Below are 15,400 nucleotides of genomic sequence, written 5' to 3'. Positions count from 1 at the left end.
CTCAGGAGCTCAGTATATGTCAGGGGTGGCCCAACTGCAGCTTGATTGCCGCATGTGATCCTTTGCCACGTAATGTGTGGCTCGTGGTTAGGGGGGCGGGTCTCCCCCTCTCCCAGCTGACTTCCAGGTCTGTGTGCCTCTGTTTTCTGTTTCGGCCTATGTGTGGCATGTGTGCTTGCACGTGTTCTCTCCTGGGGATCTGGCTCAGTTTCTTGAGGAGCACTTCTCTGATCATTGTCCCTCCAGTCTGGGAAGGCAGAGGAGATGTGGACAATATGATTTAAGGCTACCTTAGTGCCTTTCTGTTGCTATGTGATTGGCTGAGAGATCTGCACAGCATTCTATAGCCAAAGGACAGGCAGTTCTGAGGGGAGAACTAAACTGAGCGAGAGTGAACAGTAGCTCCGGTAGCTCTGTTCTCTGGTAACTGAGGGCCAGTTCAAAGCGAGCGGTGCTACTGTGATTAAGGACCTGGAAGGACAGATTTAAGTTAGGGAATCTATGCTAAGGTCCTGGTGTTAACCATAAAACAGTAACAGTGATTAATTACACCAGTAGCTTGGTAGTTTTCTCTGAGGAGAACCCATCCAGATATGGAACAGGAAAGCTCCTGGGCATGGGGAGTTATAGAGAGAGGGGACTGGAGCTTCCTGAGGGAGAGCAGCCGTCTTTCTTTGAGAAGTACCATGTGAGAGACCCTCTAGTGGAGAGTCTTGTCATGATATATAAAAAAGAGAGTAAAGGTTCACAAAAAGGTCATCTTCGAAGTTAGCAGAAGTTTGCCAAACCCAAAGGCCGGAGACAGTCAGTCTAGGGGGCGAAGGAGCAGTTAACCTTTAACATGATTGGTTAGTTCAACTGTAACTCTAGACCAATGAGAGGCTGTTGCCTGGGCGGGGAAAAGTGTCCAGCTGGATGTATGCATTGTATATACAATGCTAAGTTGAGATAGAAATACAGAGACTGAGTTAAGTTATGTGTGTGTTGAACTTTGTTATTGCTGAAGAGTTCTGTGTAGTCTGATAGTCTTGTATAGAATAGACTTGTGTAACCTTGCAACTGCTAAAGTAAAAACCTTCTTATGGAGAGAACATCTTGTATGGAGAGTATTCTTTTCCAAACTCTGCTAAGTCTGTCTAGGGTTCAGTAACTGTGTCAGGGACCACCAGATGGTTACCTCCAGACAAAACGAAGTGTCTTCCAAGGATAATATGGGGAGATGTGGTCCCAAAGATCAGAGTCTAGATTTTAGAACTTTTAAAGGGTCTTTTCTGGGGAAAGAGTCTCTAGATTGTATGAGTATATTTTCTGCAGAGCCCCTCTGAATTTTAATACGAGTTTCCTAGTTTCAAGTTGTCATTCCTACCAGGCGGCTGTTGTGCACCTTGAAATCCTCACTGCCTCCATCCAGTATGTGTAGTTGCTGAAAAATAAAAGATGGGGAAGAGCTTTGTCCTCTCTTCTCCTTGAGTTCTGCTCATCAGTGATGATAAGATTCCAGTGAGAGATCAGTGAATAGTTAAATAGAAATCAACATCCCTATGGATGAAGCTGGCAGAATCTGACTATCCTGAATCAGAATTGTGGTGGAATCTGCCTCTTGCGCTGTTCAGACTCTTCTGTTCCTTCACTGGTGGTTATTTGGTTCCAGCCTGCAATACTGAGCTATGGAACTGTAAGGAATTCCATAGAGCAGAAATAAAAGGCTTTTTTGGTTGAAAGACCGTTTATTCAGACATCTTAGAAGCTCGTGCATTAACGGTGACGTGGCAGGAATGAAGTCTGCCGCCAGAACGACAGGTGATAAGCTTATCCGTCCCATCCCCCTCCCGGTTTCCCCAGTCCCATTCTCATGGGGATGGCATTCTCGTCTCTTTCGGGGAGATAAGGCCTCTAACAGAGTAATAGCTGCTGCTTCTGGCCCATCGCCGAGTCCTGGAATTCAGTCAAGGCCAAAAGCTGGCTGCTGCGAATCAACACCATTGAAACCTTTACACTCTGCCTCCCCTAAGAAAAACTTCTCCCCTCTGGTTTGTGGGAAGGTGCGATGGAAAGCAGAAATAAGGAGGGAGGCGTCAATATTTTTTCTGAATACACCCGGTAGATTATACTCCAGAGGAATACTACCCAAAAGAAACCAAGTATTGCAAGCGATTAGCGATTAAAGCGAGTCAGTGATGGCGTCAATTTCATAATGCTTGTGGCCATCAATTGCGCATAGTCGGTGAGTATCTCCTCGAGAGTCGCGGCTGCCAGGCATCGGAAGCGGGAGCCTCCTTTGAGCATAGCTGGAATGAAAAGACAGGATGGATATTACTTAAAGAATTAGGCAAAATCTAACGAGGGCAGTAACAACATCATTAATCACTTTCGTAATTCTAAAAGGTCCCGCGCAACTTTTTTTGCCCAGTTTTGAGAATTTATGTATGCGTCTCTGAGGGTTTTAAGTAGACAAATGGGCCCAAGCCCCAACACGCATATGAAAGTCAGAGCGATAAGTTTATCCGGGCTATGGAACTTTTTGGGAATCTTTGGCTTGTTGCAAAAGCAGTCTGAACCGTTTTTCCACCCCTCAACCAGAGATGAAATCCATTTAACGGAATTCTGGAGGATGCAAGCCTCGCTGGTAGTTAAGGGCAATGGGGAAGGAGCCGCTGACCAGACACAGTAATTCGAAGGGGTTTTTTGGCGCATACTGCTATGAGCGGCATTGTTGTAGGCTATTATTCTGCAAGCGGAGTCATCGCGACCAGTTAGTCTTGGTGATAGTTGGTGTAACAAGCGTAAATACTGTTGAGAGTTCTTGTTGGATTCTCTCTCCGACTCTCACCGTCACTTTGAAGGCGATGGTAGAGGCGGCAACGGCGAGGTGGCCCTCAATAAGCCCAGGAAAGCTTTCCAAAATTTTGGAAATGAATTGAGGCCAGCGGTCGGACAACCACCTTGAGGGGAGGTGTAAGACTGATATATATGTTGAATGAACAGTCGTGCCAATTTAGGAGGCGGAGGGAATGGAGGCAGTGCAGGGGATGAAAATGGGCTTGTTTGGAGAATAGGTCCACCACCACCAACAAGACTGTGTTTCCTTGGCTCTCTGGTAAATCCAGTAATAAAAATCCATTGAGATAACTTCCCAGGAGACGAGGAGGCAGCGGGAGAGGTTTTAACAGTCCATGGGGCTTTCCTGGAATATGGTTGGCCTCCGCTGCAAACCGAAAGCACCCCTTGATATAAGCCTCAATGTCTTTGCCATTTTAGCGCCACCAGAAATTGGCCGGTGGGCTAAATGCAGTGTCTTGAAAGCCAAAATGTCCAGCCGTGAGGGCATCATGACAGAAGCCGAGAACCTGCTACGGCGGGGAGTCGCGTTATCCAGCTGTCCGCTCGCCCAAACACCATTCACCAAGCAGCTGGGAGTGCCTTCCTCCGCCGCGGTGGCTCGAAGACCGGCGCCTCCTCGAAGTTCCCGCAGGAAGGGGAGACCAGGCTGGGAGCGAGGCGATGGAGGAGGCCCGGATGTCTGGCGACTCGGTGGCATCGCCAGCCCTAGTTGAGTGGGAGAGAACAGTGCTTGTGGATGTCTCGGTGAAGCAGCTCCACCTCTCGGAGTAGCGACAGCGCATCAGCCAGTTTATTGGTTTTCGGAAAAAAAATGGACAGTGAAAAGAAAAGCGGGGAGAAATCATTGCCCAACGTAGTTGTTTTAGCGGACATTCTGAGGGGGGGGTGGAGAGCGGCAGCCAAGTTCTTGTGCGTCGACCAAACCTGGAAGAGTGTTTAGCCCCCCTCAAGCCAATTGGCGTAAGTGGAAAGCGCTACCTTGATGGCAGCAGTCTCTTTATCTTCGGTCCAGTTGAGTTCCTGAGCCGAGAATTTTTTTTGCATAAATAAGCACACGGAACAAACCTACCATCTTTATTTCTCTGCAACGGGGCTAAGCCAAAGCCTTGTCGAAGCATCCACGTGAACCACGCGAAGTTGAAGGTCTGGAATTGGGGTGTTTTAAGACAGGCTCGATGAGTGAAAGCCGCATTTCAAAAGCTGGAAGGCTGTTTGACATTCCTGGAGACCAAAGGGAGGGGAGCTCGGGCTTGGCAGCCTCGTGAGTCTTTACCCTTAGTCATTAAGAGGTCTGTGAGTGGAAGGGTTAGTTCAGCAAATTGGGGTATAAAAATCAACGATAAAAATTAGCAAAATCCTAGGAAGGATTGGAGCTCTTCCTCGTTGTTGGTGGGGGCAGGCCATTGGAGGGACTTCGTCAATCTTCGCGAGGATCCATTTTAAACCCCTCAGATGAGATCCTGTAGCCTAAATAGTCTATGGAGGATTGATGAGAAACAGCACCTTAGACAGTTTCGCGAAGAGGGAGTTGTTGAGTAAGCGTTGCAATACTTCCCGAACCAAAGCCTCATGCTCCTCCATGGTTTGTGAATAAATTAAAACATCGTCCTAAGTACACAACTACTCTTTATATAGTAAGTCATGCAAAACTTCATTGATGAGGGCCATGAATGCTTGGTGCCTAGCCTTGAACTAATGGCATAATTAAATATTCATGCACTGTCCAAATTTTAGTGGTAAATGCTGTTAAATGTTAAGTAGCCTTCTCTGCAATCCTGACTCTGTAGTAGGCTTCCCTCCACCGTCCAACTTAGTAAAAGTGGGTCCCTTGCCCAGTGATGCATCTAAAGAGGTCCTTGATTAAGGGCAAAAGTGGTATTTGTTGGGACATGGAAACAGCATTTAATCCTCATTAATCGATACAAAAGTCTTAAAGACCGATCCTTTCTTTTACAAATAGGGACAGGAGCGGCGTCTGCGAATGTTTGGTATGCCCTTCGTGGTGAATCCCATGACGAAGGTTTTTTTTTATCTAAGAAGGCACGGAGTTCTTTCTCTTAGTTGGGGCTCATACGATATGATTCTACCCTTGGGTAGTTGGAGCCCGAAACATAATATGACTTTGGTATCCAGTGTCTCTATGGGGGGCAATTGATCACATTCCTGTTCTTGAAACACTTCCTGGCTAGAGATCCTGGTAAGCTGGTGGAATGCCTGTGGAATTGAAAGTCATTGAACATTGCACAACCGGAAGAAACCAGGGGTTTTGTGTCATTGGATGGTGGGTTGTCCCCCCAATGCATATACTCTCCACATGGGGGATCAGTGAATTCTAGAATCCGTTCTTTCCAAATGAAAATATTTGGTTCTGTATGTAACAATAACCATGGCATGCCCAGGACCAATGGAATGTTTGGCCACTGGAGCAAAAGTATAAAAACTAATCTTCTCCCAATGGTCGAAGGCCACCAACTTGAAGAAGCGACAGGTTGCGTTTTGAATCGAGTCGGGCCCTGCGGCTCCTCGAGTAGTGCGGCTGTCAGCCCATTTGTGTGAACGGTATGGAGCTTTTGCTAGAGGAACTTCGGTCTAAACCGAGCTCTTCAGCCACTTGGGGCCGCATTAAGCAATGGGACTGCAGCCAGAATTCTACGAGGGGCTGAGGCTTAAGAATGCAGCGTGTATAGGGTTGGCAGCCAGAACCGCTTGAACAGTAATGGGCGCTCGCCTTCACTTCAATCGCGATACCCTGGAGTAGGGTCCCACATCCATGGGTGCTGATGAGAGGAGGCAAATCGCCACTTCCCTCCTCCTCTGGGATCACCTTCGGTAACAACTTTAGACGCAGCCCGTTGGAGGAGGACCCGGATCTCCTCGTGGTGAGAAGCTTGGCAGAGGTGCGTGGGGTCGGAGCGGTGGTCTTCTGTTTTTTCGGGCAGTTGGCAGCCAGATGGCCTGGTCACCTCTGCAATAGAGGCATCAATCCCAAACGTCGACGGCGTTTGAGGAGGTGGTGGTTTCAGTAGAAGACGGCTGGGCTTGGCTTGCGAAGTCGCAGAGGTGAGTGCGTATTAGCGGGTTTCGCGTGGACGCCCGAGCAAAGCGTAATCCAAACGAAGCCGCTACTTTGCGATCCCAATTCGATCCATTCAAGCTTTATTAGTCTTGCGCGGGATCACGGATGAGAAACACCGTTTCTCGAAGTTTGATGTCCAATGGCATCAGAGAAGTATTCACATTTCATCGCGTTCAGGCCACTCAGGAGGAAGTCGAGCAACGTGCCGCGCCGAATACCCACGTTAAGCAAATTCGGCAAAAGAGCGGTTGCCCCTGCTGAATAAGATTTTATGGTACCGAGGATGGCTTCATTTTCAGCGTCCGGATCTTTAGGAAGCGGGCCCGTAAGGCTTGAAGAAATGCAGCCACTGTCGCGAGTATCATCCGCTTGCAGCTCAAAAAAGAGTCACAAACCAGTCAGCAGCCACCCCATCCAGGACAGACCCGATGTCCTCGTGATTTTTCCGCGTTCAGATCGATATAAAGTCGTCATACTCCTCCCATATGTGCATCGAAGTTGCAGGATGAAGTAGGGGAGTTTAGAAGCGGTCCACGTCGAAAGCGGGCAGGGATCGGGGCCTGTAGTATCCCCTCTCCATGGCCCTTGGAGCCCGCTGGAGACTGCGGTTGCTTGGGTTGAGGCGGCGGAGCGGGAAGAGCAGGAATCGGTGGAGGCTCGGGGCCTGGCGCCGCTGGCCCTCTTTGGCGAAGCAGGACCCTGGGAGGCTGACAGGTGCCGAGTAGCAGGACCTAGAAGCGTCGCTCCGATAGGAGGGGCATTGGTGTTGGGCGCTTGGGTGAAGGCGTGGAGGTACCAACTCGGGGCATCCTATCCCGCTGTTTCTTCAACTCCTGTTCCAAGGCAATAATTCCCTCTCCTTGCGAGTCAAGGCATCTTGATCTTGCGCGTGCAAGGCCGCTTTCTCGGTCCAGTTTGGCTAATTAGATCACCGTTGCATGGCTGCAGTTAGTTCACTTTGCGTTGGATGGCTTTTAATGCCTTGGCGTTGGCGTTCCAGGTCCATTCTAAAGTGTTCCAGGACCTTATCATGGATCGATAAATCCTGCATATATTGCCGTTTACAGCAGCGTCTTTGGCTCGGTCCAGTTCGAGTTGGATGTCTTTCGCTGTTGTTCACGGTCTCTTTGCAGGTTTTCACGCTTTGCAGCTGTTCTCGTTCCTCCTCCCATAGCTGGCGTTCACGGGCCCACGCTTCTTGGGCATCTACTTGGTCGGGCCACTTCCTCATTCCAGTTTTCTTTGGACGGGAGGTGAAACAAATCCGGATGGGGAGTCAGACTTTCTTCGGATTCCTCCTCATCGGAGAGCAGCACCTCAAGTCCACCGACGGTTCCACGGGGTGCCTCTTGTGCATCAGCTACACTACGTCTGGGATCTGAAGGGCCCGGTTGGGAGCCGGCCGAAACCCCTCCCAATCCCGATCCCGCTAAAGTCCCGGTATCAACTGCGGTCTTGGGATCTTTGAGCCCCGGTGCTATGCCACTGTGGATTCTTGGGGGCATCATCGAAATACGAGTCAAGGAACCGTTCAATCGACTCCTGGGTTGCGCGCATGAAAGGTGGTCAGACCCATCTCCTCCGAGACAGGGTGCATCTGAGGTTTGTAATCCACACGAAAACGGGTAGAGATCCAGATCCACAGGCGCCGCGATCCATAGACAGCGCCCCAAACGACTCATGCAACTCCGCATGATCGTTTCCGCGTCCCTCATCCCAACGAAGTAAGGGAAGACTCGTGTTGAAACGAGGACGGGAGAGAGTTACCAGCGAGACCCGTTCTCCCGCTGGTTCCTCCAAATCAAGAAGGGAAGGTTCAGAACCCTCTATGGGGGCTACCGTGCCTTCCACAGTTTCAGGAATATTCAACCTCTGCATGCCGGAACACCAGAGGTCCACTGATATTTAGAAGGAAGATGAAGATAGATTCCTGTCACAATGTAAGGAATTCCATAGAGCAGAAATAAAAGGCTTTTTTGGTTGAAAGACCGTTTATTCAGACATCTTAGAAAGCTCACGTACACGACGTGACAGGAATGAAGTCTCCCGCCAGAACCACAGGTTATAAGCTTCTCCGTCCCATCCCCCTCCCGGTTTCCCCAGTCCCATTCTCATGGGAACGGCATTCTCATCTCTTTCTGTGAGATAAGGCCTCTACCAGAGTAATAGCTGCCGCTTCTGGCCCATCGCCTGAGTCCTGGAATTCAGTCAAGGCCAAGCGGCTGTGCTGAGAATCAACACCATTGAAACCTATTGTTCTGATGTAGGATTTATTGTTTACTTATTAAAACATTTTATGCTGCCTTTCTGCCTGACGGGGGTCCCCAAGGCAGTGCACAGAAAAATAATGAAAACATTTGAACAATTAAAAACTATGTTTAAACTATAAAATAATTAAATAAAAACTCATAAACAAACTACCCCGAACCCGCTAGCAGATGACAGTGATAGAGAGACATATAGATCTCACTGGGGAGGGAATTTCAGAGTTTTGGTGCCATGACCAAAAAAGCCCTTTCCACCCATCTAGCTTCAGATGTTGCAGGCAATTGAAGCCGGGACTCTGAAGGTGACTGGAGTGAGCAGATAGATTCATGTGGGTGCAGAGAGTCCTTAAGCTATGTTGGCCCCGAGTCATACCGGGCTTTAAGGTCAATACCACAACTCAACTATGTCCTGGAAGCAAACAGAAAGCCAGTCCAGGACGGCCATCCCAAAGTTCTTATCAGTGTAACCTATATTAAACCTATATTAAGATATAACCTATCTTGAATTTATAGTGTAACTTATGTTAAAGCTTCCTTAAAAATGAATGTTAATGCTCTTCACTGAACCAAGTTGCATGTGTGTTAAGTGCAGTATCAGTTGTGTTTCAGCTTGCCTTGGTATAAATGAATGCCACAAAACCATCTTTGTTTCTCTTTAGCATATGATGGTGATGGAAGATATGCTCAAAGACTTCTTGCTTGGAGAGCACCTTCTGTTAGTCGGCAACCAGGTGAGAGCAATTGAGTTTTGTTTCATCTTTTTGTTGCATGTCTTGATAAAATTTGTAGAACACTGAATGCCTGAGGCAACTTGGATAAATGAACACCGGTTGTTGGTTATTTTTATAAGGGATATGAAGGAGTTCCTTTGGCAAACCCCAGGTTTTTGACCCAAAGTTGGGAACCGGAGCCTCTTCCCAGCCCTGTAACAATAGCTGGCGGCTTTGTTGGTAACAAGGCAGTAATCTTACCCAGGTACCGATATGGAAGCGAAGGAGACTCTGGCAAAGGTTGAAAGGTTTATTAAAACAAGTGCAGAGTAAATCAAATAAAAATAGCAAGCTGGGAAACGAAATAACAAGATCCTCCTCCCAGAGCCAGGAGATTATCTGCAAACTTTTGGCAACAGGTACAGGCCAAAGATACAGATTCCAGGTGTCACCTTCTTAGCTCGATTCTATCCAGAGGAGCCCAGGCCCTTCAGCCCTCCCTCATTCAAGAGTGCAACAGTGCCCTTGAACCTGCAGTAAGGTTCTCCCAGGAACCCACGTTTGTCTTAACTCCCACCCATTTTATTCTTAACCCAATTAAAATGTAGGTTTCCTCTGGCATTTTCCTCTTCCCTTCCAGAATGGCACAGTGTTTGATTCTACTGGAGACAACAGGCAATTAACAGGGAGTCATGGCTTTGGAATTTCGGGGCAGTTAACTAGCTTGAACGGACAGGAAAAAAAAGAAGGCTCCATGATATAAAACTTCTTTGCCAAAAATGCCGTGGGAGCCACTTCTGCCCTCCATTGGTTTTGCATCATTTTGCTTTGCCTGGGTTTTGTTTGAGGCAGGTCTTTTTTATGTAGAGTTGCCTTCATGTTATTTCCCAGTGGATTGAGACAGGGATCAAGTATAGATTGGCAAATGTTGTTCTACACAGCCAAGTTTTTGTTTTGGTCACAGTGCCACCCTATGCCTATTTCAATGAAACCTGGATAAACAAGTTAAAGATGAAGGTACTGGTCTTCTCTCAGCTCAGGGTCCTGAAGAAGGCCAGGCACTGCCCTGAGTTACAACCCCTGTTAATAAACTTTTCAGACCACCTACAGCCCAGCTGCCTGTGCTCCCTGCGGACTCTAAGCTATGAGTGCATATTGGCCCTACGCACCTCTGGGATTCTGTCGTGAGCACCGTCATAAAATGGTTGCTGCGGTTTATCTTCAGTCAAGCGGTGAAGATTCTTGTGTGGTGAAGGCAGCTGCTGCTAAGACAGTGTTTTAAATCAAATCTCCCAACAGCCACTCAGAAGCCTTCTGGATGAAAGTTCCACCTACCCTGCTCACTTTCTAAAAACACTCGGTGGTTGGGTTGCCAGCTCCAGGTTGTGAACACATTTGAAGCCTTACCTGTCAGTTTAAAGTGACAGATAAGTGTGGCCTTTGTCTTTGCAGGGTGTGGGGAAAAACAAGATTGTTGACAGGTTCCTTCACCTATTGAATAGACCCAGAGAATATTTACAGCTGCATAGGTAAGAGATGCTTGATCATTTTTAAATGACTCAGTTTGTTTGTTTGTTTTCTTCACTTGTACTTTGCCTTTCTACCCAGTGGGGACCCAAAGCCCCCTTCAGTGCTCTTTTTCTCCTCCGTTTTATCTTCCCAAGAACCCTGTGAGGTATGTAGGGCTGATGGTATGTGGCTGGCCCAAGGTCACCCACCAGGCTTTCATGGCAGTGTGGTGATTTGAACCCAGATCTCCCAGATGACAGTTTGACACAGCTGCTACACCACACTGGTTTGAAATCCATGTCCATCAAGACCGGTGCCCTCATTTTTCCAGAACTCCATATTGCCCCAAGTCTTGCATATCAAAAAAATTGTTTCAAGAAGTTGGCATTCCTTCTAAGCTTGCATACCCAGCAAATGGCTGGCAGAATTAGCCCCCATCTCTAAACTGAGCAGGTGTGTGCTTGCTTATTGCTTGGGCTGGAGACCACAGGTGACTCTTAAGCAGCCTGGAGGCAGAGCTCAGTGGCTGGTCTGGCAACATCGGATGCTGTGGCATTCCTGAGGCTATGGGCCAAACTAGATATTACATCTACCTGGTGGCCACCATAGAGATTGGCAACTGTACCTTCCCAATGGGCTTTCAGTCTCAATATGCCTCAAGGGCCAAATTTGAAGCAAGACTGCCATGTACAGGCGGCGGAGGTACTTCATGAATCTGCCTTGGACTGAATCAGTCCCTTGGTCCAGTGAGGTCGCTACTCAGCCTCCCCTATGCCCATCCCCTAAAACATATTATTGTTTGGTTTTATTTACTTTCTTAAAACATTTATTAGCTGCCTTTCTGCCTTGCAGAGTTACAACAACAACAACCTTTATTTGGCATTTAAAAATAGGTTCTAGAGTGTTGCCAGACATTTTTGAAATAAAAATCAAGAGTACATTCAAAACGCAGACAGGAAGACTGTATATAGCAGTATACATTACTTAGAGAGTTCTGTCACTTGTAAAAGAAATTTTGCTACTTTTTCCAAGAGCACGACATCTGCATTGTTTAACAGAAGCTCCACAACAGAACAGTCAGAGTCGCTTTCAGATTTGTCTAGGGCCAGCCTGGGAGAGAAATTCCTAATGCCCACATACCTCGGACAGGGTGGTGGTGGGTGGGGGTGGTGGGTGGGGGTGGTATTCCACACTCCCTTAAAGTCACTGACATGATTTTCTGTGGGTGTATATGAGGTTTCCTCGTTTGAAATACATGACAGGGGGTTGGACTTGATGGCTCTTGTGGTCTCTTCCAACTCTATGATTCTAAATAGTGAGGCTCCCCTCCAGCTCAAACTGGCTCTGGACAGAACTTCCTGTGCTTAATCCTTTTTCTCCTCCACTTTCTTTTGGATAAAGCCTGTGTGTTTTTGTTTGGCCTTAGAGACACCACCGTCCAAAGTCTTACACTGCAGCCTTCTGTTAGAGATGGTCTCATTGTCTATGAGGATTCTCCACTCGTAAGTTGCCTGCTATTGGGGCTTACATTTTAATAAAAGTATAGTAAGTTGATGGACCCAGATACTGATACATAGTTTGTATCATGGCTGGCAGCATGATAGTCCAACGATAAAAGTTCTTAAATTGCTTAAGCGTGATCAAGAGCAGGTGGACTCCCCACACTCCTCCACATGAGTGTCAAACTCTTTTCTGGAGAACTGGATTTGTTTCCCAGCTCCTCCACATGAAGTTTGCTGGGTGACCTTGAGCCAATCACAATTGCCTCACCTACCTCACAAGGTGTCAGTTGTGGGGAGAGGAAGGGAAAGAGATCGTATGCCACTTTGAGACTCCTTATGGTTCAGAAAAGAGAGGTGTAAATCCAAACTCTTTGTCTTCTTCTTTCAAAGCAACAGCTGCAGTACAAAGGAGCTAAGCTGGCAAATGTTGGGCACAACTGATTGTTTTGTCTTTTATCTCTCATTAATTCAAAGTCTTATTTCTAATCTGAGGAAGCTGGACATTATTTTGAAATATTCATATTTCTCATTTCCAAATACAAGGCATAACCTCTGAATCCTAACCTGAGTTATAACCTTGAATAAACACTGGTGAGGGGACATTTGCAGCCCTTCTCGTTCCTCCCTCATGTCAGAGTATCTTTTACAATATATTCTGCTGCTTAGCCTTGCACATCCTATAGTGGTTCGAATGTTTGGTGACAGGCACATGAAGTGGGTTTCCTGGGGGTCAGTGGTTTCAGTTTGTGAAATCCACTCTTCCTGTCCTGCTGTCAGAACAATAACTTTTTGTCCCTGTGCCTGGACCCCACTTTTGCTCCCCTCAGAAAAAGAGGGCTAGTCAACAGGATTCAATCAAGTATTTAACATACTGTGAGAATATGTGAGAGTGTTGAGTGTTCTGAGGGATCACTCTGAGGCATCTGGATCTGCAGGGATGATGCTATCAAAAGTCAGGCATCAAGAGCGGTTTTTGTTTCTTGGCGTTTGTTTCTTTTAGTTTGGGTGCATGAACAGGTAGACAGTAAATTTTAACTACTGATGAAGGGTGCTGTGTGGTTTCTGGGCTGCATGGCCGTGTTCTAGCAGCATTCTCTCCTGACGTTTCACCTGCATCTGTGGCTGGCATCTTCAGAGGATCTGTGGCTGGCATCTTCAGATCCTCTGAAGATGCCAGTCACAGATGCAGGCAAAACGTCAGGAGAGAATGATACTAGAACACAGCCATACAGCCCGGAAACCACACAGCACCCCAGTGATTCTGGCCGTGAAAGCCTTCGACTATACTGATGAAGGGCTTGTAGTGGTTGATGGTGCAATACATTGTGATATACATAGATATTGTGTGATACACAGAAATACTTTTTTCAGGTGAAAGCTGTCAAGTTGGGTCACATTTTAGTTATTGATGAGGCAGACAAAGCGCCAACAAACGTCACCTGCATTTTGAAAACTTTAGTGGAAAGTGGAGAAATGATTCTGTCGGATGGGAGGCGTCTCATTGCTAGTAAGTAGCTCCCAAAAATACAATCTCCTGTCTGCTATGTTTATTGCAAATCATTTATCAGATTCATAGACTGAAATAAGTATTGGGCTTCTTTGTAAGTAATCATTATTGGGCTTCTTTGTAAGTAATCATTATTTGTTTGCGGTAGTTTCTAAGGAACACACAGCTTTCTGCTGAGGCTGTAAAAAGCCACTTAGAAATGAAACAGAGAATTAGACTCTCATTAGCAGTCTCTGTTATTAAAAGTAGATTGTATGTGACTGGGGCCTGGTTTCTGTTACTTGAATGGTAGCTTGCAAACTGAAAACCATTCAATTATAATAACAATGGATTCAAAATGATAACGTGATCAGCATGGGCAGGATCCAGGGAACAGGGCTTTTCCACCTGCCCTTTCCTGCCGTTGTCTCTTTTGCTACCACTCTGCACTTGCAAGATGCATGAGAGCCTCAGGAATGGTGTGGGAGATATTGTGGGCAGCTGCAGCAGGCAAGTGGGAATTCCACCCACACACACACACACACACACACACACACACACACACACACACACACACACACACACACACACACACACACACACACACACACACACACACACACACACACACACACACACACACACACACACACACACACACACACACACACACGATCGCATGAGCAGAGCAGATTTGGACCCTCCCTCGTTGTGTTAATATTTTGTTGTGGTGGGCTAGATCTGGACCTCCACAGGTAGAGCTCTGCTCATGGATATGCACAAAGCCTTCTGATGCTTCATCCGGCCCCAGGTCCATCAAGGCCAGGACCGCCGACTCAGACCGGCAACTGCTCTTCAGGATTTCACGCTGAGATTTTTTGCATCGATATCTTGTCAAAGCCTTTCGTGGCTGGAATCAAATGGCTGTTGTGGGTCTTCTGTAATACTTTTCCTCCAATAGAAGTGGAATCAAAGAATCATAGAGTTGGAAGACACCACAAGGGCTATCAAGTCCAACCCCCTGACATACAGGAACACACAATCACAGCACTCCTGACATATGATCATCCAGCCTCTGTTTAAAAACCTCCAAAGAAGGAGACTCCACCACTCTCCAAGGCAGTGAATCCCACTGTTGAACAGCCCTGACGGTCAGGAATTTAGGTGGAATCTTTTTTCCTGTACCTTGAAATCCATTACTCTATGTCCTAGTCTCTGAGGCAGCAGAAAACAAGCTTGCTCCCTCTTCAACATGGCGTCCCTTCAAATATCTAAACATAGCTATCATGTCCCCCCCCCCCCACCAACCTTCATTTCTCCAGACTAAAGATCCCCAACTCCCTACGTCTGTCTTCGCAGGGCATGGATTCCAGACCTTTTACTGTTTTGGTTGCCTTTCTCTGGACACGTTCCAGCTTGTTGATATCCTTCTTAAATTGCGATGCCAGAACTGAATACAATGCTCTAGGTGAGGTCTGACCAATGCAGAGTAGAGTGGTGCAATTACTTTCCTTGATCTAGACCAGGGGTCTTCAAACTATGGCCCCCCAGATGTTCATGAACTACAATTCCCATCAGCCCTGCCACTTGGCCATGCTGGCAGGGGCTGATGGGAATTGTAGTCCATGAACATCTGGAGGGCCATCGTTTGAAGACCCCTGCTCTAGACACTGTAGTCTTATTGATGCATTCCAGAATTGCATTGGCTTTCTTGACTGCCATATCACACTGCTGACTCATGTTCAGTTTGTGGTCTACTAAGTCTCCCAGTTCCATTTCACATGTAGTGTTGTCAAGCCAAGTGTCACCCATCCTGTATCTGTGCTTTTCATTTTTTCTGCCTAAGTGTAGAATCTTACATTTATCTCTGTTGAAATTCATTTTGTTAGTTTTAGTCCAGCTCTCTAATCTGCCCAATTTGAATATCACTCCGTGTCATGGAGTTGCCTTCAGTCCTGCTATGAATGGGGGGGGGGGGGGGGAATCTGTCTTTTGCACACTCCTTGACT

The 15,400-nt window shown here is 47.1% G+C and overlaps 1 protein-coding gene across 2 annotated transcripts in view; it reads left to right on the top strand.

Moving 5' to 3' along the window:
- Window positions 1-15,400, top strand: part of VWA8 (von Willebrand factor A domain containing 8) — a 114,740-nt gene that overhangs the window by 44,282 nt on the left and 55,058 nt on the right. For both annotated transcript variants that reach the window (XM_048494282.1, XM_048494281.1), the window contains exons 20-23: window positions 8,844-8,915; window positions 10,347-10,423; window positions 11,830-11,905; window positions 13,277-13,412. In XM_048494282.1, the coding sequence (XP_048350239.1) occupies window positions 8,844-8,915; window positions 10,347-10,423; window positions 11,830-11,905; window positions 13,277-13,412 (361 nt within the window). The remainder of the gene's footprint in view (window positions 1-8,843; window positions 8,916-10,346; window positions 10,424-11,829; window positions 11,906-13,276; window positions 13,413-15,400) is intronic.

The sequence above is a fragment of the Sphaerodactylus townsendi genome, linkage group LG04 (assembly GCF_021028975.2).
Source record: "Sphaerodactylus townsendi isolate TG3544 linkage group LG04, MPM_Stown_v2.3, whole genome shotgun sequence".
Classification (NCBI taxonomy): Eukaryota; Metazoa; Chordata; class Lepidosauria; order Squamata; family Sphaerodactylidae; genus Sphaerodactylus; species Sphaerodactylus townsendi.
The sequence above is the reverse complement of the archived record's forward strand: the minus strand, read 5'-3'. Positions and strand labels throughout refer to the sequence as shown.